This window comes from Schistocerca piceifrons, chromosome 4 (genome assembly GCF_021461385.2).
Source record: "Schistocerca piceifrons isolate TAMUIC-IGC-003096 chromosome 4, iqSchPice1.1, whole genome shotgun sequence".
Taxonomy (NCBI): Eukaryota; Metazoa; Arthropoda; class Insecta; order Orthoptera; family Acrididae; genus Schistocerca; species Schistocerca piceifrons.
This window is the reverse complement of record NC_060141.1, coordinates 159,600,190-159,627,604: the sequence shown is the minus strand read 5'-3', so window position 1 is coordinate 159,627,604 and position 27,415 is coordinate 159,600,190. Positions and strand designations below refer to the sequence as shown.

The following is a 27,415-nucleotide window of genomic DNA, read 5'->3' as shown; positions in this document are numbered from 1 at the left end:
TTTTATAGGTATTAAAAAGAAAATTTACACATCTTCATAGTCATAGCGGACCTCCAATCTATTTAAATCTAAACATCCTAGCCTTATTTATTAACCTACTTAATCTATCTTGCTTCCTTCAGTTTTGAGACGAAAACCAGAAAATCATGAATTTCCACTAAAGTCTTAATTTGTGAAATCCAAAGTACTGTTTTTATTAAATCATTATGAAAGATGAATCTAAATATAAATTTTGAAGTCTCTAGCTCTTTTCTGTTGCGCCAATGATTTTTCCAGAAAACGTCCAAATCTCGGAATTGGCTGAAGTTATCGAACTGATATTTAACACACATTAATTTAATATTATTTCTGACATGCTAGAAAAGTTTTAGTTCATTTGCTTGATTTTTAAGGTATTGCGCAACATTTATGACGTCAGAGCTAGTTACAGCAGACTGGCTGGCACACAACGGAAACTGATGTGAATTTACTACAGCGTGAGTAGGCTGCTTCCCTACACTACGTCCTCAATTATTTGCTTGACGTATTCCAATCTCTGTCTTCCTCTACAGTTTTCGCCCTCTGCAGCTCCCTCTAGTACCATGAAAGTCATTCCCTCATGTCTTAGCAGATGTTCTATCATCCTGTCCCTTATCAGTGTTTTCCACATGTTCCTTTCCCCTCCGATTCTGCGTAAAACCTCCTCATTCCTTACCTTATCAGTCCACCTAATTTTCAACATTCGTCTACAGTACCACATCTCAAATGCTTCGATTCTCTTCTGTTCCGGTTTTCCCACAGTCCATGTTTCACCTCCATACAATGCTGTACTCCAGACGTACATCCTCAGAAATTTCTTCCTCAAATTAAGGACGGTATTTGCTATTAGTAGGCTTCTCTTGGCCAGAAATGCCTTTTTTGCCATAGCGAGTCTGCTTTTGATGTCCTCCTTGCTCCGTCCGTCATTGGTTATTTTACTGCCTAGGTAGCAGAATTCCTTAACTTCATTGACATCGTGACCATCAATCCAGATGTTAAGTTTCTCGCTGTCCTCATTTCTACTTCTTCTCATTACCTTCGTCTTTCTCCGATTTACTCTCAAACCATACAGTGTACTCATTAGACTGTTCATTCCGTTCAGCAGATCATTTAATTCTTCTTCACTTTCACTCAGGATAGCAATGTCATCAGCGAATCGTATCATTGACATCCTTTCACCTTGTATTTTAATTCCACTCCTGAGCCTTTCTTTTATTTCCATCATTGCTTCCTCGATGTACAGATTGAAGAGTAGGGCCGAAAGGCTACAGCTTTGTCTTACACCCTTCTTAATACGAGCACTTCGTTCTTGATCGTCCACTCTTATTATTCCCTCTTGGTTGTTGTACATATTGTATATGACCCGTCTCTCTCTATAGCTTACCCCTACTTTTTTCAGAATCTCGAACAGCTTGCACCATTTTATATTGTCGAACGCTTTTTCCAGGTCGACAAATCCTATGAAAGTGTCTCGATTTTTCTTCAGCCTTGCTTCCATTATTAGCCGTAACGTCAGAATTGCCTCTCTCGTCCCTTTACTTTTCCTAAAGCCAAACTGATCGTCACCTAGCGCATTCTCAATTTTCTTTTCCATTCTTCTATATATTATTGTTGTAAGCAGCTTCGATGCATGAGCTGTTAAGCTGATTGTGCGATAATTCTCGCACTTGTCAGCTCTTGCCGTCTTCGGAATTGTGTGGATGATGCTTTTCCGAAAGTCAGATGGTATATCGCAAGACTCATATATTCTACACACCAACGTGAATAGTCGTTTTGTTGCCACTTCCCCCAATGATTTTAGAAATTCTGATGGAATGTTATCTATCCCTTATCTATCCCTTATTTGACCGTAAGTCCTCCAAAGCTCTTTTAAATTCCGATTCTAATACGGGATCCCCTATCTCTGATAAATCGACTCCTGTTTCTTCTTCTATCACATAAGACAAATCTTCACCCTCATAGAGGCTTTCAATGTACTCTTTCCACCTATCTGCTCTCTCCTCTGCATTTAACAGTGGAATTCCCGTTGCACTAGTAATGTTACCACCGTTGCTTTTAATGTCACCAAAGGTTGTTTTGACTTTCCTGTATGCTGAGTCTGTCCTTCCGCCAATCATATCTTTTTCGATGTCTTCACATTTTTCCTGCAGCCATTTCGTCTTAGCTTCCCTGCACTTCCTATTTATTTCATTCCTCCGGGACTTGTATTTCTGTATTCCTGATTTTCCCGGAACATGTTTGTACTTCCTCCTTTCATCAATCAAATGAAGTATTTCTTCTGTTACCCATAGTTTCTTCGCAGCTACCTTCTTTGTACCTATGTTTTCCTTCCCAACTTGTGTAATGGCCCTTTTTAGAGATGTCCATTCCTCTTCAACTGTACTGCCTACTGCGCTATTCCTTATTGCTGTATCTATAGCGTTAGAGAACTTCAAACGTATCTCGTCATTCCTTAGTACTTCCGTATCCCACTTATTTGCGTATTGATTCTTCCTGACTAATGTCTTGAACTTCAGTCTACTTTTCATCACTACTATATTGTGATCTGAGTCTATATCTGCTCCTGGGTACGCCTTACAATCCAGTATCTGATTTTTTGGAATCTCTGTCTGACCATGATATAATCTAATTGAAATCTTCCCGTATCTCCCGGCCTTTTCCAAGTATACCTCCTCCTCTTGTGATTCTTGAACAGGGTATTCGCTATTACTAGCTGAAACTTGTTACAGAACTCAATTAGTCTTTCTCCTCTTTCATTCCTTGTCCCAAGCCCATATTCTCCTGTAACCTTTTCTTCTACTCCTTCCCCTCCTACTCCTTCTTCTGCTCCTTCCCCTACAACTGCATTCCAGTCGCCCATGACTATTAGATTTTCGTCCCCCTTTACATACGGCATTACCCTTTCAATATCCTTATACACTTTCTCTATCTGTTCATCTTCAGCCTGAGACGTCGGCATGTATACCTGAACTATCGTTGTCGGTGTTGGTGTGCTGTCGATTCTGATTAGAGCAACCCGGTCACTGAACTGTTCACAGTAACACACCCTCTGCCCTACCTTCCTGTTCATAACGAGTGCTACACCTGTTATACCATTTTCTGCTGCTGTTTATATTACCCGATACTCATCTGATCAGAAATCCTTGTGTCCTTCCACTTCACTTCACTGACCCCTACTATATCTAGATTGAGCCTTTGCATTTCCCTTTTCAGGTTTTCTAGTTTCCCTACCACGTTCAAGCTTCTGACATTCCACGCCCCGAATCGTAGAACGTTATCCTTTTGTTGATTATTCAATATTTTTCTCATGGTAACCTCCCCCTTGGCAGTCCCCTCCCGGAGATCCGAATGGGGGACTATTCCGGAATCTTTTGCCAATGGAGAGATCATCATGACACTTCTTCAATTACAGGCCACATTTCCTGTGGATACACGTTACGTGTATCATATGTCAGTTCTAGTATAATATATTTGTCCAATGAATACCCGTTCATCATCTGCATTTATTCTTGGTGTCGCAATTTTAATGGCCAGTATGTAGTTTCAGCTGATTGGCGAGCCCTCTTCAGATCAATATAAAAGTATTACACTGTTTACTGTATATCATTCACGTGGCGTTAACTAACTCCTCCCGAACAGGCCATACAGACCCAACAGTACTCACCGGCCGCCGTGTCATCCTCAGCCCAAAGGCGAAACTGGAGGGGCATGTGCTGAGCACTCTACTCTGCCGGCCGTCCGTCAGTTGGAGACTGAAGCCGCTACTTCTCAATAAATTAGCCCCTCAGTTAGGTTGAGATGAATCGTTCTTATTAAACTGAAATATCGTATTGGCAAGTGCATATTAAAGTAAAAAGTTGTCGTTTTTACGACGTTGGCCGCTTATCGTACTGCCACACTTGTTTATTAATGTAAAGTGATTGACAGCGGTAACGCTTACATACACCATGTGTGGAGGTAAACAAGACGTGGTACTGGCAACGCTAGCGACAGGAACAAGAAAGTGACTTTACCACGACTGCCAGAGAGCTGGCCAATATTTAGAGTCATGTCTACATGAAAAGTCTTAACTGCCAGTTGACGCTACCAGCCACCTAAATTAAGTGTAAAGCCTAGTAACTGACACACATATATCAAAATATTAATTTTATATTGATATGAAAATGTCTCGTCAATGAGCTGAAGCTAGTTATCATAAAGTTATCTTTGCCATCTTGACCAAGGAATTTTAATTTATACATTTTAACGTAACAGATCCCTTGTGTCCCTATCTGACAGTGTCAAATAACAAGATTGATATTTCCTTCAATATGCTTGAGGGTAAACAACCCGGAACACCATCCTAACTGTTGTCAAAAGCTTCATCCTCCACTCTGTTTACTACACCAAGCATTACTGAAGACTGCGGTATGTAAAAAGGTATAGCGAAGCTGCGACGGTCTGTAGGGTTTTGACGACACCAGATAGAAGTAGCTCCACTGTCTCAGTTTGGAGTATAAGCTCTGTGTTTACTGTAAGTGAAACGTAACCAAAGCAGATCCAAAGATCACAGCAAGATAGGAAGCGGCAGCCACGTGACAAACAGTTTCGAACAAATGAGCGTCTTCCTTTTATTTTATCGTGATTTCATTCGCCTTTGGAGTTAGACTGGCAATAGACGTTTCCGTTTTTCAGCTACTGATATTGGAGTGATTTCTACCGCGTCCAGAAACAAATCCATGTTACTAAACCATTATCGCAGAACCAAATACCAGTTGCAGGTTGCCTAACTAGCGGCATCCAGGGGTAATAAAAATTTGTTTTCGATATTCCGCGTGGTTACTGATCGAATTTAAAGATTTAAATTTGTCACAATCTTATGTGAAAAGTTTAACACAGTTGCGCAACTACTACAGCTACAGTTTGTGTGTTTGTCTTGAGACAGCATAGTTGACGGCGCGCAATAACCGGACTTCACGCATCCAGTGAGAGAGATTTCCAACAGACTTGACACTCTCCCACAAAATGGTGAAAGGAAAATAATTTACTGAAGTAAAAATCTTCTGGGTTATTAGGCCGCGTCATGTTTCTTCTAAAATGTTTGACGTTTCGACCCCTCTGCTGGGATCTTCCTCAGGATCTTTTGGTGTCCACTAATGCTACTGTTCTAGCAATTGTGGACACCAAAAGATCCTGAGGAAGATCCCAGCAGAGGGGTCGAAACATCGAACATTTTAGAAGAAACATGACGCGGCCTAATAACCCAGAAGATTTTAACTTCAGTGACAACGGCCACAGAAAATAATTTACCCTTTTTATATTTTCACTGTTCATGCATTCAAACTACAGTATTAGGCATGATATCTGAATATATTACTTATTTAGTACTGACCCTATTCGTAACGCAGTTTGCAGATAGTATCCACGTGTATCACTGTGTGTGCCTGCAAACATACATCATTGTACGACACACATTTCGGGACATGTGACTAGATAAACATTTAGATGCTTCAAAAACTAGATTTTGCTTAAAATGGCGGGGAGTAAGAGTTCAGCATCATCCATGGAGTATTAATTTATTACTACTTTACTACCAACTCTGTTCGCAACACACTTCGTAGACAGTATCTACATACATCACTGAATGTACCTGCAAAATTATATCATTCTACGATATATAGACCGACAGACGAGTGCAATAACATGTATGTCTATTGTGAAAACTGTAAGAGTTCATACAGAAGTTTCCAAATAGTTCGGAAAAGTGCTAAGGGATAGCACTCTACCCTGTGCATTTCGTACAGTACCAGCGTCCATAATTAAACACGTCCTCTGCAAGCAGTCACTGCAGTCACATAACAATCTTTTCGTAACGCCCACTACTCGCAGTTCGGAGGTGGGATCGTACAATGAAATTTGCTACCATACATTGCAGTGTCTAAGCGGAAATGGATTCAGATGCCACACAGATCGCCGATTCAAGCTCGTCAAGCATGGTGAGATGGTTCTGGTAGACAGCGTCTTTCAATGTGTCCCACAAAAAGTAGTCACAAAGAGTCAGATCGGGCGAATATGGAGGCCAGTCCACCCCTGCACCAGTACACTGGCAATAATTCCCGAAGTATTCATCAAGAAAGTGTAACACAGGTTTGGTTTCATTTGTCTGGCCCCATGTTGCATGAACCTTTAGGTGTCTGGTCGATCCTCCAACGGTAGCTGCGCGGCTACAAATCGTTCCAAAATTGCAACGTAACATTCACTGGTGATCGTTTCTTGCATGAAAAATGGGTCAATAATGCATATGCTGCACACCACAACACAAACAGCACTTTGGGAGAACACAGTGGTTTCATCTCATACAAATGGGGATTTCCGGAAAACCAAAATCGCCAGTTTTGTTTATTCACTGCTCCATACAGATGGAAGTATGTTTCATCTGTGAACCAGAGGCATCCAACATCAAATCCTTCATTAACAGTCACTGTGAGACTTTTTTTCTTTTAAACACCGATTTCTACATGATGCAAATAAGCTTGGAGATTGGTGCATGGACTGGAGATTAGAAACTTTACCACGACAGCTCTATCCCTTGCTGGAAACAAAGTAGTGATTAAAATTTGTTCCACCGCCAGAAATCGAGCTGGTTACCTCTTCTTCTATGTAGTAACGGCGACTCCCATAATCTTCAGTTACTGGATTTATTTTATTTATATGCATCCAACCTTAGGCCAAACTCTGATTCTGGATAATCACGTTGATATCGGGGTTCATCACCATATTTTTGTAGAAGGTCCAGATATCATCGACGTCCGCAAAAGCTCTTATAGTGTTTGGTACGTTTGGCGGCATTTCATTAACTCCTGGTGCTAAGATGCTGTACTGTAACATATAATCCGGCTGCGTATATACTGCCTGACAAAACGTATGAAGGAGCAAGAAGACATGGTGGGATGTCAATGTAACTTTGAACACGTACATACTATCAGCCGGTACCTAAGTGATTAAAAATTCTATTTCTCTGTGGCACGTAGAACGGCCTCCAGAGTGCATTACTGTTATTAGTGTTTTAGCGTTGCTAGCAGTACTGGTAGTGCACGTAACGTGAGTGAACAGCGTCACCCGTTGAGTGGTCACTGTGAAAGACACGGGGATGCTGCTGCTTGTGTAAGAGAGCTTTATCCACATCTGACAGAGTGTGAACGGAATCTCATTTTGGATCTCAATGTAGCCGGGTGGTCAAGCCACGCAATATCCATGTCTGTGGGACATTCGTGTGTGACAGTGGCCCGCCTTGGACTGCATGGGAACGTGAGGGCAGGCATTCTCATCGTCAAGGTTCCCGTCGACAACTTCTGACCACCACGAAGGAGGATCTCTGTATTGTACATGAGGCACATCGTAACCCCTTCACAACTGTGCCTTCTCACCTGAGAACAAGTAACTGACTCCTCGGATTCTTTGTCATCCCACACCACTGGTCAGAGACTAGTAGAAGCTATATGGAATTAGCCGCTCTATGGAATTAGCTGCCCTCATCACCACCCATGAACCATGGACCTTGCCGTTGGTGGAGAGGCTTGCGTGCCTCAGCGATACAGATAGCAGGTGCAACCACAACGGAGGGGTATCTGTTGAGAGGCCAGACAAACGCGTGGTTCCTGAAGAGGGGCAGCAGCCTTTTCTGTAGTTGCAGGGGCAACAGTCTGGATGATTGACTGATCTGGCCTTGTAACACTAACCAAAACGGCCTTGCTGTGCCGGTACTGCGAACGGTTGAAAGCAAGGGGAAACTACAGTAGTAATTTCTCCCGAGGGCGCCGGCCGGTGTGGTCGAGCGGTACTAGGCGCTTCAGTCTGGAACCGCGTGACCGCTACGGTCGCAGGTTCGAATCCTGCCTCGGGCATGGATGTGTGTGATGTCCTTAGGTTAGTTAGGTTTAAGTAGTTCTAAGTTCTAGGGGACTGATGACCACAGATGTTAAGTCCTTTAGTGCTCAGAGCCATTTGAACCATTTTCCCGAGGGCATGCAGGTTTACTGTATGGTTAATGATCATGGCGTCCTCATGAGTAAAATATTCCGAAGGTAAAATAGTCCCCCATTCGGATCTCCGGGCGGGGAATACACAAGAGGACGTCGTTATCAGGAGATAACGGATCGGAGCGTGGAGTGTCAGATCCCTTAATCGGGCAGGTAGGTTAGAAAATTTAAAAAGGGAAATGGATAGGTTAAAGTTAGATATAGTGCGATTTAGTGAAGTTCGGCGGCATGAGGAACAAGACGTTTGGTCAGGCGAATACAAAGTCAAATAGGGGTAATGCAGGAGTAGGTTTAATAATGAATAAAAAAATAGGAGTGCGGGTAAGCTACTACAAACAGCATAGTGTACGCATTATTGTACCCAAGATGGACACGAAGCCCACGCCTACTACAGTAGTTCAAGCTTATATGCCAACTAGCTCTGCAGATAACGAAGAAATTGAAGAAATGTATGATGAAATAAAAGAAATTATTCAGATAGTGAAGGGAGACGAAAGTTTAATAGTCATGGTAGACTGGAATTCGGTAGTAGGAAAAAGGGAGAGAAGGAAACGTAGTAGGTGAATATGGATTGGGGCTAAGAAATGAAAGAGGAAGCCGCCTGGTAGAATTTTGCACAGAGCACAACTTAATCATAGCTAACACTTGGTTCAACAATCATAAAAGAAGGCTGTATACATGGAAGAAGCCTGGAGATATAGATTTCAGATAGATTATATAATGGTAAGACAGAGATTTAGGAACCAGGTTTTACATTGTAAGACATTTTGAGGGGCACATGTTGACTCTGACCATAATCTATTGGTTATGAACTGTAGATTAAAACTGAAGAAATTGCAAAAAGGTGGGAATTTAAGGAGATGGGACCTGGATAAACTGACTAAACCAGAGGTTGTACAGAGTTTCAGGAAGAGCGTAATGGAACAAATGCCAGGAATGGGGGAAAGATATACAGTAGAAGAAGAATGGGTAGCTTTGAGGGATGAAGTAGTGAAGGCAGCAGAGGATCAAGTAAGTAAAAAGGTGAGGGCTAGTAGAAATCCTTGGGTAACAGGAGAAATATTGAATTTAATTGATGAAAGAAGAGAATATAAGAATGCAGTAAATGAAGCAGGCAAAAAGGAATACAAACGTCTCAAAAATGAGATCGACAGGAAGTGGGAAACGGCTAAGCAGGGATGGCTAGAGGATAAATGTAAAGATGTTGAGGCTTATCTCACTAGGGGTAAGATAGATACTGCCTACAGGAAAATTAGAGAGAACTTTGGAGAAAAGAGAACCACTTGTATGAATATCAAGAGCTCAGATGACAACCCAGTTCTAAGCAAAGAAGGGAAGGCAGAAAGGTGGTAGGAGTATATAGAGGGTTTATACAAGGGCGATGTACTTGAGGACAATATTATGGAAATGGAAGAGGATGTAGATGAAGACAAAATGGGAGATAACATACTGCGTGAAGAGTTTGACAGAGCACTGAAAGACCTGAGTCGAAACAAGGCCCCGGGAGTAGACAACATTCCGTTAGAACTACTGACAGCCTTGGGAGAGCCAGTCCTGACAAAACTCTAACATCTGGTGAGCAAGATGTATGAGACAGGCGAAATACCCTCAGACTTCAAGAAGAATATAATAATGCCGATCCCAAAGAAAGCAGGTGTTGACAGATGTGAATATTACCGAACTATCAGTTTAACAAGTCACGAATGCAAAATACTAACGCGAATTCTACACAGACGAATGGAAAAACTGATAGAAATCGACCTCGGGGAAGATCAGTTTGGATTCCGTAGAAATATTGGAACACGTGTGGCAATACTGACCCTACGACTTATCTTAGGAGATAGATTAAGGAAAAGGTAACCTACGTTTTCTAGCATCTGTGGACTTAGAGAAAGCTTTTGACAATGTTGACTGGAACACTCTCTTTCAAATTCTGAAGGTGGCAGGGGTAAAATACAGGGAGCAAAATGCTATTTACAATTTGTACAGAAACCAGATGGCAGTTATAAGAGTCGAGGGACACGAAAGGGAAGCAGTGGTTGGGAAGGGAATGAGATCGGGTTTTAGCCTCTCCCCGATACTATTCAATCTGTATATTGAGCAAGCAGTGGAGGAAACAAAAGAAAAATTCGGAGTAGGTATTAAAATCCATGGAGAAGAAATAAAAACTTTGGGGTTCGCCGATGACATTGTAATTCTGTCAGAGACAGCAAAGGACCTGGAAGAGCAGTTGAATGGAATGGACAGTGTCTTGAAGGGAGGATATAAGATGAACATCAACAAAAGCAAAACGAGGATAATGGAATGTAGTCGAATTAAGTCGGGTGATGCTGAGGGAGTTAGGAAATGAGACACTTAAAGTAGTAAAGGAGTTTTGCTATTTAGGGAGCTAAATAACTGATGATGGTCGAAGTAGAGATATAAAATGTAGACTGGCAATGGCAAGGAAAGCGTTTCTGAAGAAGAGAAATTTGTTAACATCGAGTATAGATTTAAGTGTCAGGAAGTCGTTTCTGAAAGTATTTGTATGGAGTGTAGCCATGTATGGAAGTGAAACATGGACGATAAATAGTTTAGACAAGAGGAGAGTAGAAGCTTTTGAAATGTGGTGCTACAGAAGAATGCTGAAGATTAGATGGGTAGATCACATAACTAATGAGGAGTTGTTGAATAGAATTTGGGAGAAGAGAAGTTTGTGGCAGAACTTAAGTAGAAGAAGGGATCGGTTGGTAGGACATGTTCTGAGGCATAGAGGGATCACCAATTTAGTACTGGAGGGCAGCGTGGAGGGTAAAAATCGTAGAGGGAGACCAAGAGATGAATACACCAAGCAGATTCAGAAGGATGTAGGTTGCAGTAGGTACTGGGAGATGAAGAAGCTTGCGCAGAATAGAGTAGCATGGAGAGCTGCATCAAACCAGTCTCAGGACTGAACACCACAACAACAACAACATCACCAAATCACAAAAGGTTGTGCTTGTAGTGGTAGCGTGACCTGGAGGTATGAACTTCTAATGATTGGTGTCATACATGAATCGCAGTTCATCTCTGCCATGATAACTATCGTCTGAAAGTATGGCGGGAACCTGAGCAGAGACATGAGTCTTCAAATTATTGGAGATGCACAGCAGTATTACTCTTGGCATCATGGTGTAGAGAGCCATTGGGTATGACTTGAGATCAGAGAATGTAGTGACTGAGGGAACACTTATAACACAATGGTATGTCACGGACATCCTGGGTCCTAATGTGTTGCCACCGAGCGAATTGGCGCAATGGTTAGACACTGGACTCGCATTCGGGAGGACGACGGTTCAATCCCACGTCCGGCCATCCTGATTTAGGTTTTCCGTGATTTCCCTAAATCGCTCCAGGCAAATGCCGGGATGGTTCCTTTGAAAGGGCACGGCCGACTTCATTCCCCATCCTCCCCTACTCCGATGAGACCGATGACCTCGCTGTCTGGTCTCCTTCCCCAAAACCAACCAACCAACCTAATGTGTTGCCTCTCGCGTGACAACACCGTGGGGGAATTTTCGACAGACACCTGTCTCTGTGAAGCGCCTGCATGATGTTGAAGTACTGCAGTAGGCAGTATGAGTCCTTAATCTGTCCCCGATAGAACGTTTGTGGGCAAGCTCAAACATCAACTCCACCTTAGCGCCATTACCAGAGATATCAAGAACCAGTTACAACAGTTGTCCTCCCTGAGGAGGGCATACAACAGCTTTATAACAACTACCCCACTCAGCGCATGCATCCAAGCCAGAGGGGTAAATATTTACAAATTGGCTCATACTGCCAAGTTCCTTGCAGGTTTGACTCGAGTTTGCAATCATGTACTCTCGTTTCCTCCTCCCTTTATCGGCACTTCACTTTTCGGATCTGGCAGTGTAAATAAAATCAATAAATACATTCTAAGACAAAAAAGCGAACCGTCACGAAAGAATTAACTGAATGGGGCGGAAACCGTTAGAAGGGATGTACATGTACAGACAAACAAATTATTACATTTTCAGAATAATTGGATGATTTATTCAAGAGAAAGAGCTTCACAGATTGAGCAAGTCAATAACAAAAATGGCTCTGAGCACTATGGGACTTAACTTCTGAGGTCATCAGTCCCCTAGAACTTAGAACTACTTAAACCTAACTAACCTAAGGACATCACACACCGAGCGGTTCTAGGCGCTACAGTCTGGAACCGCACGACCGCTACGGTCGCAGGTTCGAATCCTGCCTCGGGCATGGATGTGTGTGATGTCCTTAGGTTAGTTAGGTTTAAGTAGTTCTAAGTTCTAGGTGACTGATGACCTCAGCAGTTAAGTCCCATAGTGCTCAGAGCCATTTGACATCACACACAGCCATGCCCGAGGCTGGATTCGAACCTGCGACCGTAGTGGTCGTGCGGTTCAAGACTGTAGCGCCAAGAACCGCTCGGCCACCCCGGCCGGCAAGTCAATAACGCTCTGGACCTTATGCAAGGAGTTATTCGACTTAGCAGTGACTGACAGCGTCATCGGATGTCCTCCTCAAGGAAATTGTGCAAAATTATATCCAATAGGCGCATTAGATCGTCAGAATCACTAGTTGGTTGAGGGTCCCTGTACACAATGGTCCAAACGTTCCAAATTGGGGAGAGATCTGGCGATCTTGGTGGCCAAGTGTAGGATTTGACAAGCACAAAGGCAAACAGCAAAAACTCTCGCCGAGTGTCGGTGGGGATTATCTTGCTGAAATCTATGCTCAGGATGGCTTGCCAAGAAGGGTAACGAAACGGGGCGAAGATTATCTTCGACATGTTGCGGCGCTATGAGGGTACCGCGAATGAGAACCAAAGGGGTCCTTTTATGAAGAGAAATGTCATCTTGGACCGTCGCTACTGGCTGTTGGGCCGTTTGGCGGATGACAGTCATGTTGGTATCCCACTGCTGTCTGGGGCTTCTCCAGACACGTCTCCACTGGTCATCGGGACTAAATTCGAAGTGGGGCTCATCATTGAAGACAGTTCCAATCTACGATATTCTTTGCCAAAGAAGTGTCTAGAGACGCCCCAGACAGCAGTGGGGTAGCAACTGGCTGTTGCTCGCGCTACGGCGATGATGGTTAGTGGTGACATTTCTTTCCAAGCGGGGCCCCTTTGGTTTTCATCTGCTGTCCCCTTACAGCACGGTGGTACGTCGACGATATTCTACGCCTCGTTTCGTTGCCCTTCACGGCAAGCCATCCTGGGTCTACATTGCAGCAAGAGAATGACGCCCGCACACAGCGAGAGTTTCTACTGCTCGTCTTCGTGCTTGTCAAACCCCTACCCTGGCCAGCAAGGGCGCTCCATCTCACCCCAAATGAGAATTTCAGGAGCATTATTGGCAGAACCCTACAACCGGCTCGGTATTTTGACGATCTTACGCAAATAATTTGATGTGATATCTCTCAGGAGGACGTCCAACAACTCTTCTTCTTCTTGTTTGGCTCTACAGTCCTTGAAGAACCTTGGCCTCCTGTATCACCTGCCTCCACTCTTCTCTGTCCATCGCCTTCATTCTCCAATTTCTTATTCCCATTGCCTTTAGATCTTCTTCCATACCGTCCAGCCACCTTTTCCTGGGCTTACCTCTTCTCCTTCTCCCGTCAGATTTTCCCATGAAAACTTCCTTGACACTCCGAGGCTCTGGCATTCTCTGTACATGCCCTGTCCATCTTATTCTTCCCTGCTTAATTTTAGCAACCTGTCCAAAAAGTGTTTGTAGTTCTACATTTGTCCTTACTCTCCAGCCATCTTCCTCTCTCACTGTCCCAGAAATCCTTCTCAGTATCTTTCTTTCCCATCTCAATAACCAGTTCTCCTTCTTTAATGTCAAAACCCAGCCTTCTGATCCATACATTACTATAGGTCTCATTTTGGTAGTGTATGTTTTGATTTTTGTATTCCTACTAACATTCCTGGAATTAAATACATTCTGCAAGGTAAAATAGCAACGATTTCCACTCGCTATCCTTCCTTGAATTTCTACTGCCACTTGACTGTCCTCCATTATTACAGAACCTAAATATTTAAATGTTTTTACTCTTTCATATTCTTTCCCATTCATTACTATTGAATTCTTTCGTCCGTTTATATTGGGCTCCCCCATCACCAAATACTTCGTTTTGTTTGTGTTCACTACTGAACCTACTTCTCTTGCTGCTTCCTCTAACGTATCGTAGTTCCCCTTTAGTGCCCTTACAGCCATTAATGCTTCGTCATCTGCATATGCTACCACTTGAACTTGCCGATTAAGTATATCCAACAACTCTATCAATCCGAATAACTGCATGCATGGGGGCCAGAGGTGGACCAACGCATTGCTGACTCGCTCAACTTGTGAAATACTTTCTCTTGAATAAATCATCAAATTTTTCTGAAACTACACTACTTGCATTTAAAATTGCTGCACCAAGAAGAAATGGAGATGATAAACGGGTATTCATTGGACAAATATATTATACTAGAGCTGACATGTGATTACAAAAAATGGCTCTGAGCACTATGGGACTTAACTTCTAATGTCATCAGTCCCCTAGAACTTAGAACTACTTAAACCTAACTAACCTAAGGACATCCTACACATCCTTGCTCGAGGCAGGATTCGAACATGCGACGGTAGCGGTCGCGCGGTTCCAGACTGTAGCGTCTAGAACCGCTTGGCCACCTCGGCCGGCATGTGATTGCATTTTCACGCAATTTCGGTGCATAGATCCTGAGAAATCAGTACCCAGAACAACCACCTCTCGCAGTAATAACGGCCTTGATACGCCTGGGCATTGAGTCAAACGATACCACAGTTCATCAAGAGTAGTGACTGGCGTATTGTGACGAGCCAGTTGCTCGGCCACCATTGACCAGACGTTTTCAATTGGTAAGAGATCTGGAGAAAGTGCTGGCTAGGGCAGCATTCGAACATTTTCTGTATCCGGAAAGCCCCGTACAGGTCCTGCAACATGCGGTCGTGCATTATCCTGCTGAAATGTAGGGTTTCGCAGGGAGCGAATGAAGGGTAGAACCACGGGTCGTAACACCTCTGAAATGTAAAGTCCACTGTTCAAAGTGAATGCGAATAAGACATGACTGAGACGTGTAACCAATGGCACCCCATACCATCACGCCGGATGATACGCCAGTATGGTGATGACGAATTCACACTTCCAATGTGCGTTCACCGCGATGTCGCCAAACACGGATGCGACCATCACGATGCTGCAAACAGAACCTGCATTCATCCAAAAAAATGACGTTTTGCCATTCATGCACCCAGTACGCCATCGCAGGCGCTCCTGGCTGTGATGCAGCGTCAAGGGTAACCGCAGCCATGGTCTCTGAGCTGATAGTCCATGCTGCTGCAAACGTCGACGCACTGTTCGTGCAGATGGTTATTGTCTTGAAAACGTCCCCATCTGTTGACTCAGGGATCGAGACGTGGCTGCACAATCCGTTACAGCCATTCGGATAAGATGCCCGTTATCTCGACTGCTAGTGATACGAGGCCGTTGGGATCCAGCACGGCGTTCCATATTACCCTCCTGAACCCACCGATTCCATATTCTGCTAGCAGTCATTGGATCTCGACCAACGCGAGCAGCAATGTCGCGATACGATAAACCGCAATCGTGATAGGCTACAATCCGACCTTTATCAAAGTCGGAAACGTGATGGTACGCATTTCTCCTCCTTACACGAGGCATCGCAACAACGTTTCACCAGGCAACGCTGGTCAACTGCTGTTTTTGTATGAGAAATCGGTTGGCAACTTTCCTCATGTCAGCGCGTTGTAGGTTTCGCCACCGGCGCCAACCTTGTGTGAGTGCTTTGAAAAGCTAATCATTTGCATATCACAGCATCTTCTTCCTGTCGGTTAAATTTCGCGTCTGTCGCTCGTCATCGTCGTGATGTAGCAATTTTAATGGCTAGTAGTGTATGGTCATTTGTTTGTACATCACATCTACCGATATCAGTCCCATTCGGATAATTCCTTCGTGATGCGCCCTTTTTTTTCGTTAGAATGTACAGCTGTTGTTATCGCTCTTACGTGTAAGATGTAACAACAGTTGTTGTCCTAGTATCCGTCAGGAGGTGGGTCTACGGAGACTGGTTGCCTGTTGTCCGAGCGCTACTCCTCGTTCATCAGACCCAGTGTCTCTGGTAGCGGCAGCGCGCTTCTCCAGTGGGCGCTCGCCCCAGCACCACCGGTGGGTCTCTGTCGCTGTCCCTGCTGCCGCCGCCGTCGCCGGCGCCGCGGTATTTTTAGGCGCCTCGCCGCGCCGCCCGCGGTCGTTTATAAAGGCGGGAGGCGCGCGCGCCGCCCCAGTACGAGTGGCGTGGGCGACGTCCGCCGCCGGCCCAGCCTCACGCACCGCGCACGCACAGTGCCCGGCCGGCGATTCACCGCGACGCGACGCGCCGCCCCGCTACACGACCTCACACTGACGACCGGCGCCCGACCCGCGCCGAAGGCTACCCGCTGAGCGACTACCACACCCGACTGATACAGGTAGGCCGCCGAGCAGTACGCTGCAGTGCTCGTGGGATCTCGTCGGCCTCAGAAGGGGCACCTGTGTGCAGCGGCTGTCCAGCGCCGGTGCTGAGGGTCTAGACGGACTGTGGTTCGAAGTTGTACCTCATCTTTCCGCCGCTACTGTGTTACTTCGAAACTGTTACAGCTCAGCGAAGTGGAAGATGGCTCTTTCGTCCGGCAGATAAAGAGTGGTCTTTTGCAACCAGTGTCACTGATTTCATATATGATGTGTCCCCCGACGCATTTTTATATTCCAGCTGTTGCAAAGCTACAGATTGATATCTTCATCTACATGGATACTCTGCATATCACATTTAAGTGCCTGGCAGAGGGATCATCAAACCACGTTCACAATTCTCTATTATTCCAATCTCGTACAGCGCGCGGGAAGGATGAACACCTATATCTAGAAACATCCCCCAGGCTGTGGCTAAGCCATGTCTCCGCAATATCCTTTCTTCCATGACTGCTAGTTCTGCAAGGTTGGCAGGAGAGCTTGTGTGAAGTTTGGAAGGTAGGAGACGAGGTACCGGCGGAGTTAAAGCTGTGAGGACGGGGCGTGAGTCGTGCTTGGATAGCTCAGTTGGTAGAGCACTTGCCCGCGAAAGGCAAAGGTCCCGAGTTCGAGTGTCGGTCCGGCATACAGTTTTAATGTGCCAGGAAGTTTCTTAACACCTATGTCTTTCCGTAGGAGCTCTTCCCTTATTTTATCTTTGTGATCGTTCCTCCCTATGTAAGTCGGTGTCAACAAAATATTTTCGCGTTCGGAGGAGAAAGTTGGTGATAGGAATTTTGTGAGAAGATTCCGTCGCAGTGAAAAACGCCTTTCATTTAACGATTTCCAGCCCAAACCCTGTATCATTTCTGTGACACTCTCTCCCATATTTCGCGATAATACAAAACGTGCAGCCTTTCTTTGAACTTTTTCGATGCACTCAGTCAGTCCTATCTGGTAAGGATCCCACACTGCGCAACAGTATTCTAAAAGAGGACGGACAGACGTAGTGTAGGCAGTCTCCTTAGTAGGTCTGTTACATTTTCTAAGTGTCCTGCCAATAAAACGCAGTCTTTGGTTAGTCTTCACCACAACATTTTCTATGTGTTCCTTCCAATTTAAATTGTTCGTAATTGTAATTCCTAGGTATTTAATTGAATTTAGGGCTTTTAGATTAGACTGATGTAACGTGTAACTGATGTTCAACGAGCTCCTTTTAGCACTCATATGGACCTCACACTTTTCGTTATTTAGGGTCAGTTGCCACTTTTCGCACCATTCAGATATCTTTTCTAAATCGTTTCGTAGTTGTTTTGATCTTCTGATAACGTTATTAGTCGATGAACGACAGAGTCATCTGCAAACAACCGAAGACGGCTGCTCGGATTGTCTCCGGAATCGTTTATATAGATAAGGAACAGAAAGGGCCTATAACACTACCTTGGGGAACGCCAGAAATCACTTCTGTTTACTCGATGACTTTCCGTCTATTACAACGAACTGTGACCCTCCTGACAGAAAATCACAGATAGGAGAGAGTGAACACCAAAGAAAGCGTATTTGGAATATTGTTATTAGATTGGTGCTTAAGTTCGTAGCGTTTTTGTTTTGAATGTTAGCATTCCGGTTGGTATGAGGTTATCTGTCGATTTTTTTATTTGTCGCTCACTGTTGCTATTCGAGTTGCATATTGTCATTTTTTGATTTGAGTAATGGGTGGACCTGTGGACGCTAGAAAATAGAGTGTCAAATGGAAAAACAGAAACGTTTCCGGCGTATTCTTCGGGTTGAGTTCAGTAGAGGGGTGACAGCCGCGGAGGCAGCCAGAAGCATTTGCGCTGTGTATGGGTACAATGCCACTGGACAAAGCACGGCAAGAAAATTGTTATCTCGTTTTAAGCAGGATCATTTTGACATCAGTGACTCTCCACTATCAGGATGACTTTAGGAGTTTGATGAAGACGGTTCAAAGGCATTACCTCATTCCGCTCGAGAACTGGCAAATATGATAAACTGTGATCATTCCTCTTTTGAATTCAGTGAGGAAGGTTTAAAAATCGTGTGTATGGGTACCGCATGCTCGCCAGAATCACAAGAATCAGTGGCGGCCTGGCCATATGTGCATCTCTGCTGGCCAGTCATCGAGTGGCTCGTCAACAACACTGACCACTCCTATCCTGTATCGTTAGTGGCGACGAGGAATGGTGTCTTTAAACTAACATTAGGAAAAGATAGGAATGATAGAGCCCAAAAAATAACAATTATTCCCCGTAGAAAGACCTGTCCCCATCCACAAAAAAATCAGGTTACACATCTGGAGGAACAGCGATAGTGTGGTGTGCTGCGAATTGCTTCCCCGAGATATAACCGTCATTGCTGACATTTACTGTCAACAACTGAGATGTCTTGGAGACGTAATTCGAGAACAACGACTACGAAGACTGCCTGAAGTGGTGCTACTCCAAAATAACTCCTGCCCGCATTCTCCTAGACTGTCAAAATACGCTATGCAGGATTTGGGAAGTTATTCCGAATTCACATTTACCTTGAAACTTACTGGCAGATTAAAACTGTGTGCTGGACCGAGACTCGAACTCGGGACCTTTGCCTTTCGCGGGCAAGTGCTCTACCAACTGAGCTACCCAAACACGACTCACGCCCCGTCCTCACAGCTTAAATTCCGCCAGTACCTCGTCTCCTACCTTCCAAACTTCACAGAAGCTCTCCTGCGAACCTTGCAGAACTAGCACTCCTGGAAGAAAGGATAGAGCACTTGCCCGCAAAAGGCAAAGGTCCCGAGTTCGAGTCTCGGTCCGGCACACAGTTTTAATCTACCAGGAAGTTTCATATGAGCACACACTCCGCTGTAGAGTGAAAATGTCATTCACATTTGCCTTATCCTGCCCCCTCGGATTTTTCGTCTTTTCCGCTCTCTGTCGAACAATCTTCAGTCAGTTTCCTTTCCGGATGAAAATGCGTTCATAATATGTCTCGACGAGCTCTTCACCTCAAAACTATGCGCTTTCTACCGTCTGAATCTAAACGTTAACCCAGCATTGGTAGTCTATTGTAAATTGCGAAGGAGAATAGGCGATGACTAAAACTCTCCTACGCGTATCTATTGTGTTTATCACACTTACGGAAAAATGTTATGAACTTATGCGCTAACCTAAGAATAAGGGTGGCTACATCTACTTATGATGCGAGTGAACATGTCCAGAGAAGCTATAATCGTTGTGTGACACGCTACCTGAATCGATGGAAATTTTTGCGATCGTCTTCCAATTCAGTAGTAGTTATACGTGCCGGCTGGTTTTAAGCTTGCATACGAAAGTTAATCAGTCTCGTACGTTGATTTTCTTGCTTGGCTACGAGATGTAAGGTGATGCGGCGATCCATCACTTCGGAAATAGACATAGAGTTGAAACCATAGCAGTTTCGGTGCGACACCGTTGCTGGGTGCGTAATATCTCTGTCCGCTGAGGCGGGCAGGAAAGAGTGCAGTCGCTACTGGTACACCATCAGGTGTCTCGATGTTCAACGATCTAAATGACCCAACTGTGGAAAGACCCATTGAAGTTCACAGAAGTACATTCCACTACCCTCTAGAAATGTCACTATAGTTTTTCCTATGTTACACAGCTCGATCTAACTTTTTTCTAAACGTTGTTGGAAACACTGAAGTAAGTGAGACAAGCAATTCAGCCCCCGCGATGTCTTTCATCGATCATGAAAATTGGAAACGTTCGCCAAAACAGGATTTAGAACACGATCTACTGCCAATTTCGGGAACCAGACTTAGCAGTTCAGTCCACTGGATTATGCCTCCAGAATCGTTTCGAACTCGGAATGTTGCCGATCTTTTTCTCCCAAATATTTCTTAATATCCTAACGTCTGTGATGGAACCTTACCCCAACAGCAAATGTCGTCCTTCAGCTGCGTTATCCACACATACACCGTGGGAAATGAGGATGCATGTCCGGATAGCCTTATTGGTTAAGACGACTTCTCGTGTTGAGCAGGAGATGCAAACGGGGTCAGATATAAACTGTTATATTGCAAGAATACTTTGTAAATACAGACGTCAGCAATACTATTCCAAACTCTCCTAACATAATTTCTTTTTAATATAATTTTCTTTTACAAAAACTGATTCGGAATGTTTGTTCTGATATCTTGCTTGTCCCTTCAAATGTGAAGGAATAATGAAACATGACACTGTAATTCAGGGACTCAAACCAGATGCTGGTTCCGTTTTAAGGTGCAATAATTCTCCGAGTATCCAGGTCGACTGGCTGCAGTCCGGAAGCGGAAGCAACGCCTTGGAAACTATTGCTCACGAAACATGCCGAAGAAAGTTAAGTCTGTTGTCGAAACACTGCGAAGAAAAAATGGAATACAGCCCGCGCATTGTAGCGCACAGTTTCTCTGCTAGCTGTATTTGTGTTTATCAAGGTCGTACTAATATTCGGACTAACAGCTTATAAACGTAGACGCGACTGAAATTCCTTATATTATTCTTAACAACCATTTAAAATGTATAGAATCTTGTGTTTTCCAAAATATGTCTGTAAGACAGAGAACGGCAATTTTCTGGCCTCCAGCATTTCATAAAAGAATCGAGAAATCGAAAAATACCTATCCCATTTTTGTAGGATGCAAAGGAACTAGTATTTTTCTGGAACTCTAATTTCTTCACTGATTTTTCTTTCGGGATGAAGCTTTCTTTTTAATGGAACCTTGATTCATATGGGACTCTACGCTTCTGGAAACAAAGAGTACAATATCACTCATATTTATGTGCAACATTTCGAAACATATATATGATGATGATGGTACTATGGCGCTAAACTGCTGTGTTACCATCGCCCATACACAAAATAGAGAAGAGAGTGGCTAAACTCCATTAACCTTGTAAGAATCTCAAAAACGAATAGGAACAACACACCTCTACATCAAACGGAATTCAAAATACTGACTAAAGTAAGGCCATAAAAGCAATAACAAAAACGCAGCTAAAATCTATGCAGAGCAGTTTTTGATAAAAGGCTTAATAACGAAACGTGAGAAATTTATTTTAAAATGGAGAAAGTACTGTGTCTCAGAGGCCACTTACTAATTGTGAACAACCTAGCAGTTCTGTAGCACGCTAAATCTCCTTTCACTAGTAACTTTACATCTAAATCTACATCCATACTCCTCAAACCATATTACGGCGTGTGGTGTAGAGTGCTTTGTCTACAATTGGCATGAGCCCCCATTTCTGTTCCATTCACAAATGGACCTTGGTTGTTTGGTAAGTCTCCGTGTGAGCTATAACATCTCTAATTTTACCTTCGTAGCCTTCCGGGAGATGTTCGTAGGAGAAAGCAGTATATTGGTTGACTCTCCTAGGAAACAATGCTTGCGGAGTTGTAAGAGTACAACACACCGTGATGTAAAACGTCTCTCCTGTCACGTCCACCATTCGTGTCGGCTTGGCATCTCCGTGACATATACGCGCTTGTTAAATGTACCTATACCGCAATGCGTCGCTCTATTTTGAGTCTTCTCTTTCTCCTTATCAATCCTATCCGTTATGGGTCCCGAAATGACGAGTAATATGCAAGTATTGGTCGAACGAGAGATTTGTATGCTGTTTCCTTTGTGTGGAATATCTTTCATCAGATCTGATTTATTACGATTTATTATTTTTCCTATAAGTTTTATTCTTGCTTATTTATTCACTTATTCTTCGTATTATATGCACTTTTTATTAGACACTTGCTGAGTATTCTAATAATGAATCTCAGTGCGGCATCCGTCTGTTAGGCCAGACAGCAAATAAAATCTTACAACCGTCCCACACTTGTCTCATCGTCATTTAAAACAGTGACCAGGTCCTACGGAAGACAGAATACCAGCCCTCGGACAAGAAAATAAAACACGTTCAGCTGTTGAAGATGAAGATGAAGACAACTGTCGAAATGACTGTAATTTCATTCTAAGCGATGCGGCTTCATTCCAGTGCTTTCACAACCTCCTGAAATATATCAGTATTTTTATTCACTCTGTACCGAAGAACAAAAACACAAGTATTTTGCTGCCTTTCGCGGAAAGTAATGGAGATGCATTGTTGAAGTGCCGCTAAGGTCTGAAATCAGTATCAACCGGTCTTCCGAGAACCCAGCGAAACTAACAAGCAACCCTCTAAAGTAGTGTCAAATCAATACACTTGCCCCAAGATGATTGTTACAATCCCTCCTCCATCTCGTTTGCTATTTAAATTTCACCGTCTGCAATCAAAAGGCATTACTCTTGTCAGACTTTGGGAATGAAAATCAAATGGCGGTAGCAGACAGCGTATGCAGACCACAGGTGTTGTACAATTTTAGATTCGTTGTATTTAATGAAGTGACCCCATCCAGTCTATGATATTCTCTGATTCTTTAATTCGCGCTACTAAATGGTATTGTAGTTGGTGTAGCAATAAATGGCGCTCTCAGTGAAATCAGGGCGACGTCAACGCTCATTCAAAATCCTTCTGGTAGATCGTTTATGCATAAACTGCAAAAATAAGAAAAGTGTTCAGATTAGAAAGGGTCTGTTCAGTCAGTACGTCGAAGAAGCAATGACGTAAGTAAAACAGAATTTAGGAGTGGAATTAAAATTCAGGATAGAAGGATCTCAATGATTCCTTTTCCTCAGTGGAAATGAAGTGAGGAAGAATTGCGCTTCTAACTAGCACAAGTTATGGATTAAGAGTAAACCGAAGAAAGAAGAAAGTAATCAGGAGTACTACAAATGAGATTATCAAGTAATTTAACACCAAAGTTGAAAACCACTAGATGGACGAAGTGAAGGAATTCTGCTACCTTGGAAACAAAATAACACATGACGGGTGAAGCTAGAAGGCATACGACTTGGTACATACCTGGTTTTTGTTGAAGTATTTAAATGTGTCTGAATGGTATTTGTTTTTTGTGTGTGTTAATTCGTGTATGTCTGACATTTAGTACCAGCTACGTTTCTTTTGTATAGTGTAGTAGGAGCGACTGCGAAAACTGCTTAAATTGTTTATTCATTTGTAGCTGAAAGAACATTGCTCACTGCTACTATCTAGATATACTGTATTATGAGGCGTAGTTGACATTACAGAATTTTCAGCTTTTAATGTCAAGGTTTCCAGTATATTGCCGAGAATTCACTTGGTTCTTATCTGTACGATGGGACTGTTACAACTTCCGTCATGGTGACAGTTTTAAACGTTTCTTGTCTCGCTGAAGAGAACAACTGCGAAATGATAGCAGTAATTCCTTTGAAAAGCTGTTTATTTTGAATTAATGGAATCCTAAGAAAATATTTTTAGCGCAGCTGCATATGTCCCTTTTTGATAAAATAAGCCTTTTAACGAAGTTGTTTCTGTTATGTATCACATTCTCTTCCTATTAATAAAAAGCACTTTTAGTGCGGCTGCGTGTCTATGGCTACAGAATATTGCTTTCTGAACTTAGACGTAAGTTTTTTTTTAGGAAATACACTTAACTTAGACGTAAGTTGTTTTGAGAAAATACACTTACTTTTCGTCTGCTGATGGTAAAGAAAACACTGCCAGTTTCACTGTAATACACTAAATCAGTTTTTAAATGCTGACGTTTTACATTAAAATTTAAAGGATATATAAATGGCATTAAAAGCGTATTGTGTTACTGAATGCCTTCCACACACACTAACGGATTTAGTAATACAATCATGAAATAATGTATACATAAAACATTCCAGAGCATTAAGCGTTAAACATTACAGCGGATTTCCTACACTGACAAGCATTTTTTTAAGTGAAACAGAAATCATCATACAGAGCCCCAGCAAGCAAGTTTGGGTTTAACATATAACAGTGAAACTGATAGTGTTTCTATTAAGTTTGGGTATTCTGTAACTACATCTATACTGTAAATAGACAGCAATTTTTTTGTTCGATAATATTATAAACACAGTTTTAGAACCTAGTTGTCATTTAGACTTAGGTTTTGTTTAACAGATTTGAAAATGTGTGACATTGACCAAAACCGATCATCTTGATAAAATAAAATTTTTAGAGAATAAAACAATCGTTGCCAGACAGAAAAGAAAGTGTATTTTCTGGAACTAAGGTTGCGTACGATTCCCTACAGATGAGTGTGTCTGTTTTTGATAAAATAATATTTCCTTCCTAATATGCATTTTTATACAACACATTCTCTTCGCATTAATAAAAAAACATCACGTAATATAAAATAATTTACGTATCATACTATATAATGTTAACATTACAAGCCTAGGCGCAGTCTACGTACCTTACACTGTTTACAAGTTTTAAACGATTTGTTTCACTGACAAATACCACAATTACAGTGAAGCGCAGTTCTGATAACCAGGTGACAAACTGCCTTATCTCAAAATGAACCAAAATCTTCGAAACGAGTAGCGAATAAAAAGTTAGTAAGTTGAGCGATGGTTACAAGCATTTATTTTTTCTAAATTAATTTCGTCCGTTGCCACAGTACTGTCGGCTTCCAGCCGTTACGCGTAATAAACAGCTCGACCGTATTATTTAGCGTGTTTACGCATTGCAAGAAGAATGTGGGCAGGCGCACAAGTCTACGGCCGTTTCCAACACCTCTGCCCAGCAACGTCATCTAAAAATAATGTCTGTGCTTCTCCGTAAACCGCAGCTGAGGCTCGTGGTCTTGCGAGCACAGAATGGCGTAAAACCGCAATGTCAGTTTCCGATATTATGGTCTGACACTTCGGTACCGCTCCAACAAAATTGTACCTTACAATTTTTACGTCGTGTAGCTTCTGATTTGTGACCGCCTGTGAGAGTTAAATAACAGAAGAGGCAAATTTCTGCCGGTAGAAACGAGAGTAAATGTTTTGTCCAGAACGTACGTTATAAAACGATATCTGTACGCGTTGCCCAAGCGATACGGTAGGCAACCCGCTGTGTCGGCAGTTCAGCAATTTGTTTGCCAGTGTTTTATAACTTGGGGATTCTGCTGGTACTCCGTGAAAGAGCAAAAAAAGCTGTTTCCGCCGTGGTTAAGTACGCGGATACCTCGTTGTTAATTTTATCTCTCCAAGCTGGGTCGAATTTTATTTCGTCCAGGAATTTCTTGTGTTCCTAACGCTGTGTAATCTGCTTAAATCTATAAGAAAGCAAAATGAATTGGAAAAAAGTACACGCAAGAAAAAAGACAAAGGCTTGGATTTTCGCGCGGCGAATCTCGTGTTTCCGCAACGGGGTCGAACATGTAATCCATTATTACCGCCACCGAAATAAAAGAGAATCCAGCGCAAAGAGCGGTTACAAGGAATCCAATTTATGTACCATTCACAGTATCCAGATCTGAACTTCTGATACTCGTTCTGAACCAAATAAAACTGTGTTCAGCTTGCAATAGGAGCTGAAAAAATGCAGTGGTAGCTAATTTGTAATACAAGCCGTACTGTTTTAAATTTGCATTGTGACTAAACCTCACAAATTTTAGGTATTACCCGAGGCTCGCTAACAATAAAGGGTAGACCGTTAGGACTGTTTATAAATTGGCATCAGATTCATGCTTCCACTTTCCATAGTTGACATAATGTTGCCGGATGAAATCTTTATTAAATTCTGCTGTGCCTAGATCTGAACTCTTAAGTAAGGGCTTGCACTTGATTTGCAGTGAAACATAACGGACATGTCTCAGACACCTTATGTTAGGGAATTACCATGCAGCACGGTGACATCAGGGACATCTGAAGACCTTCGGGGAGTAGACTACCTTTCGTTATTCAAAGATTTTTGTGACAACACCAATCAGACCGGTAACATAGACCACAAAATAACATACTCTTTTCTACAGTCTACGTTCCATTAAGATGTTATTTTATCACGACCGCGGTTTTGAATTATATGTCCATTTTTCGTGAAATGAGGTAAAAGTTGAAGATGCTACAATCAGATTTTGAGATATATGGAAATAAAGAGCTTTCACAGATAACAGAGATTAAGCACCGTCTATGTCACACTCACTGACATTAAAACAAAGGAAAAAAATGTTTCTGTTTGCACTTCCAAAGATAAAACTGTTGCGTTTCGTGTTACTTAACCAGATTCCTGTAGTGGTGAGTAAAGAAATTATGTTTTATCGCTTAGTATCTGTCCACTAGAAGTGTCTAACCCATTAATTTTCTATCGTTCGCGACAGTGAGTACTTTTTCCACGTCTTTTAAGTATTTTTGTCTGATTTCTAGAATCGTTTGTCCAAAAGCTGTTATGTTTTTTGGTGATTCTCGAAAGTAACAGAGACTGATCAATCGTTTTATCTGTGTCATACGAACCAAATTATTTAAAGTGACCTATTCCATATCACTTTCGTTTGGGGGAGACTGTATTTACAACTGAAAAAAGTCTGGCCAATGTCCCCACTGCGCAGGAATACAACGAACATATAGCTATGTTCATGATAATGGTAAGAAATATTCCCGCACATGTCAGAACTCATAGTTTGTTGTGAGACGTTTTGGACTCCATTCTGTCGACAGTAAAATATTTTCGTTGTTTCAGAATTCTTTCGAGAGGACGAAAACGGTGAGTGTGAGATGGTAGAAATATTTAATGCTATTTACGGTGATGATGATGTTCGGTTTATGGGGCGCTCAACTGCGTGGTTATCAATGCCCGTACAAAGGCCAATTTCTTTACACAGTCCAGTCGAGCCACTGACACTAATGATGATGATGAAATAATGAGGACAACACAAAGTCCCTGGGCAGAGAAAATCCCCAACCCCGCCGGGAATCGAACCCCGGACTCCGTGATCCAGAG

At 42.8% G+C, this 27,415-nt stretch overlaps 1 protein-coding gene and 1 non-coding gene across 2 annotated transcripts in view; one reads left to right on the top strand and one right to left on the bottom strand.

Moving 5' to 3' along the window:
- The first annotated feature begins 16,075 nt into the window (after nucleotides 1-16,075).
- Nucleotides 16,076-27,415, top strand: part of LOC124795690 — a 371,675-nt gene continuing 360,335 nt past the window's right edge. Inside the window, exons 1-2 of the mRNA XM_047259771.1 lie at nucleotides 16,076-16,104; nucleotides 16,357-16,564. Of these exons, the coding sequence (XP_047115727.1) occupies nucleotides 16,076-16,104; nucleotides 16,357-16,564 (237 nt within the window). The remainder of the gene's footprint in view (nucleotides 16,105-16,356; nucleotides 16,565-27,415) is intronic.
- Trnas-cga lies at nucleotides 19,157-19,231 on the bottom strand. The gene has a single exon. It is a non-coding gene; the product is annotated as a tRNA-Ser (tRNA).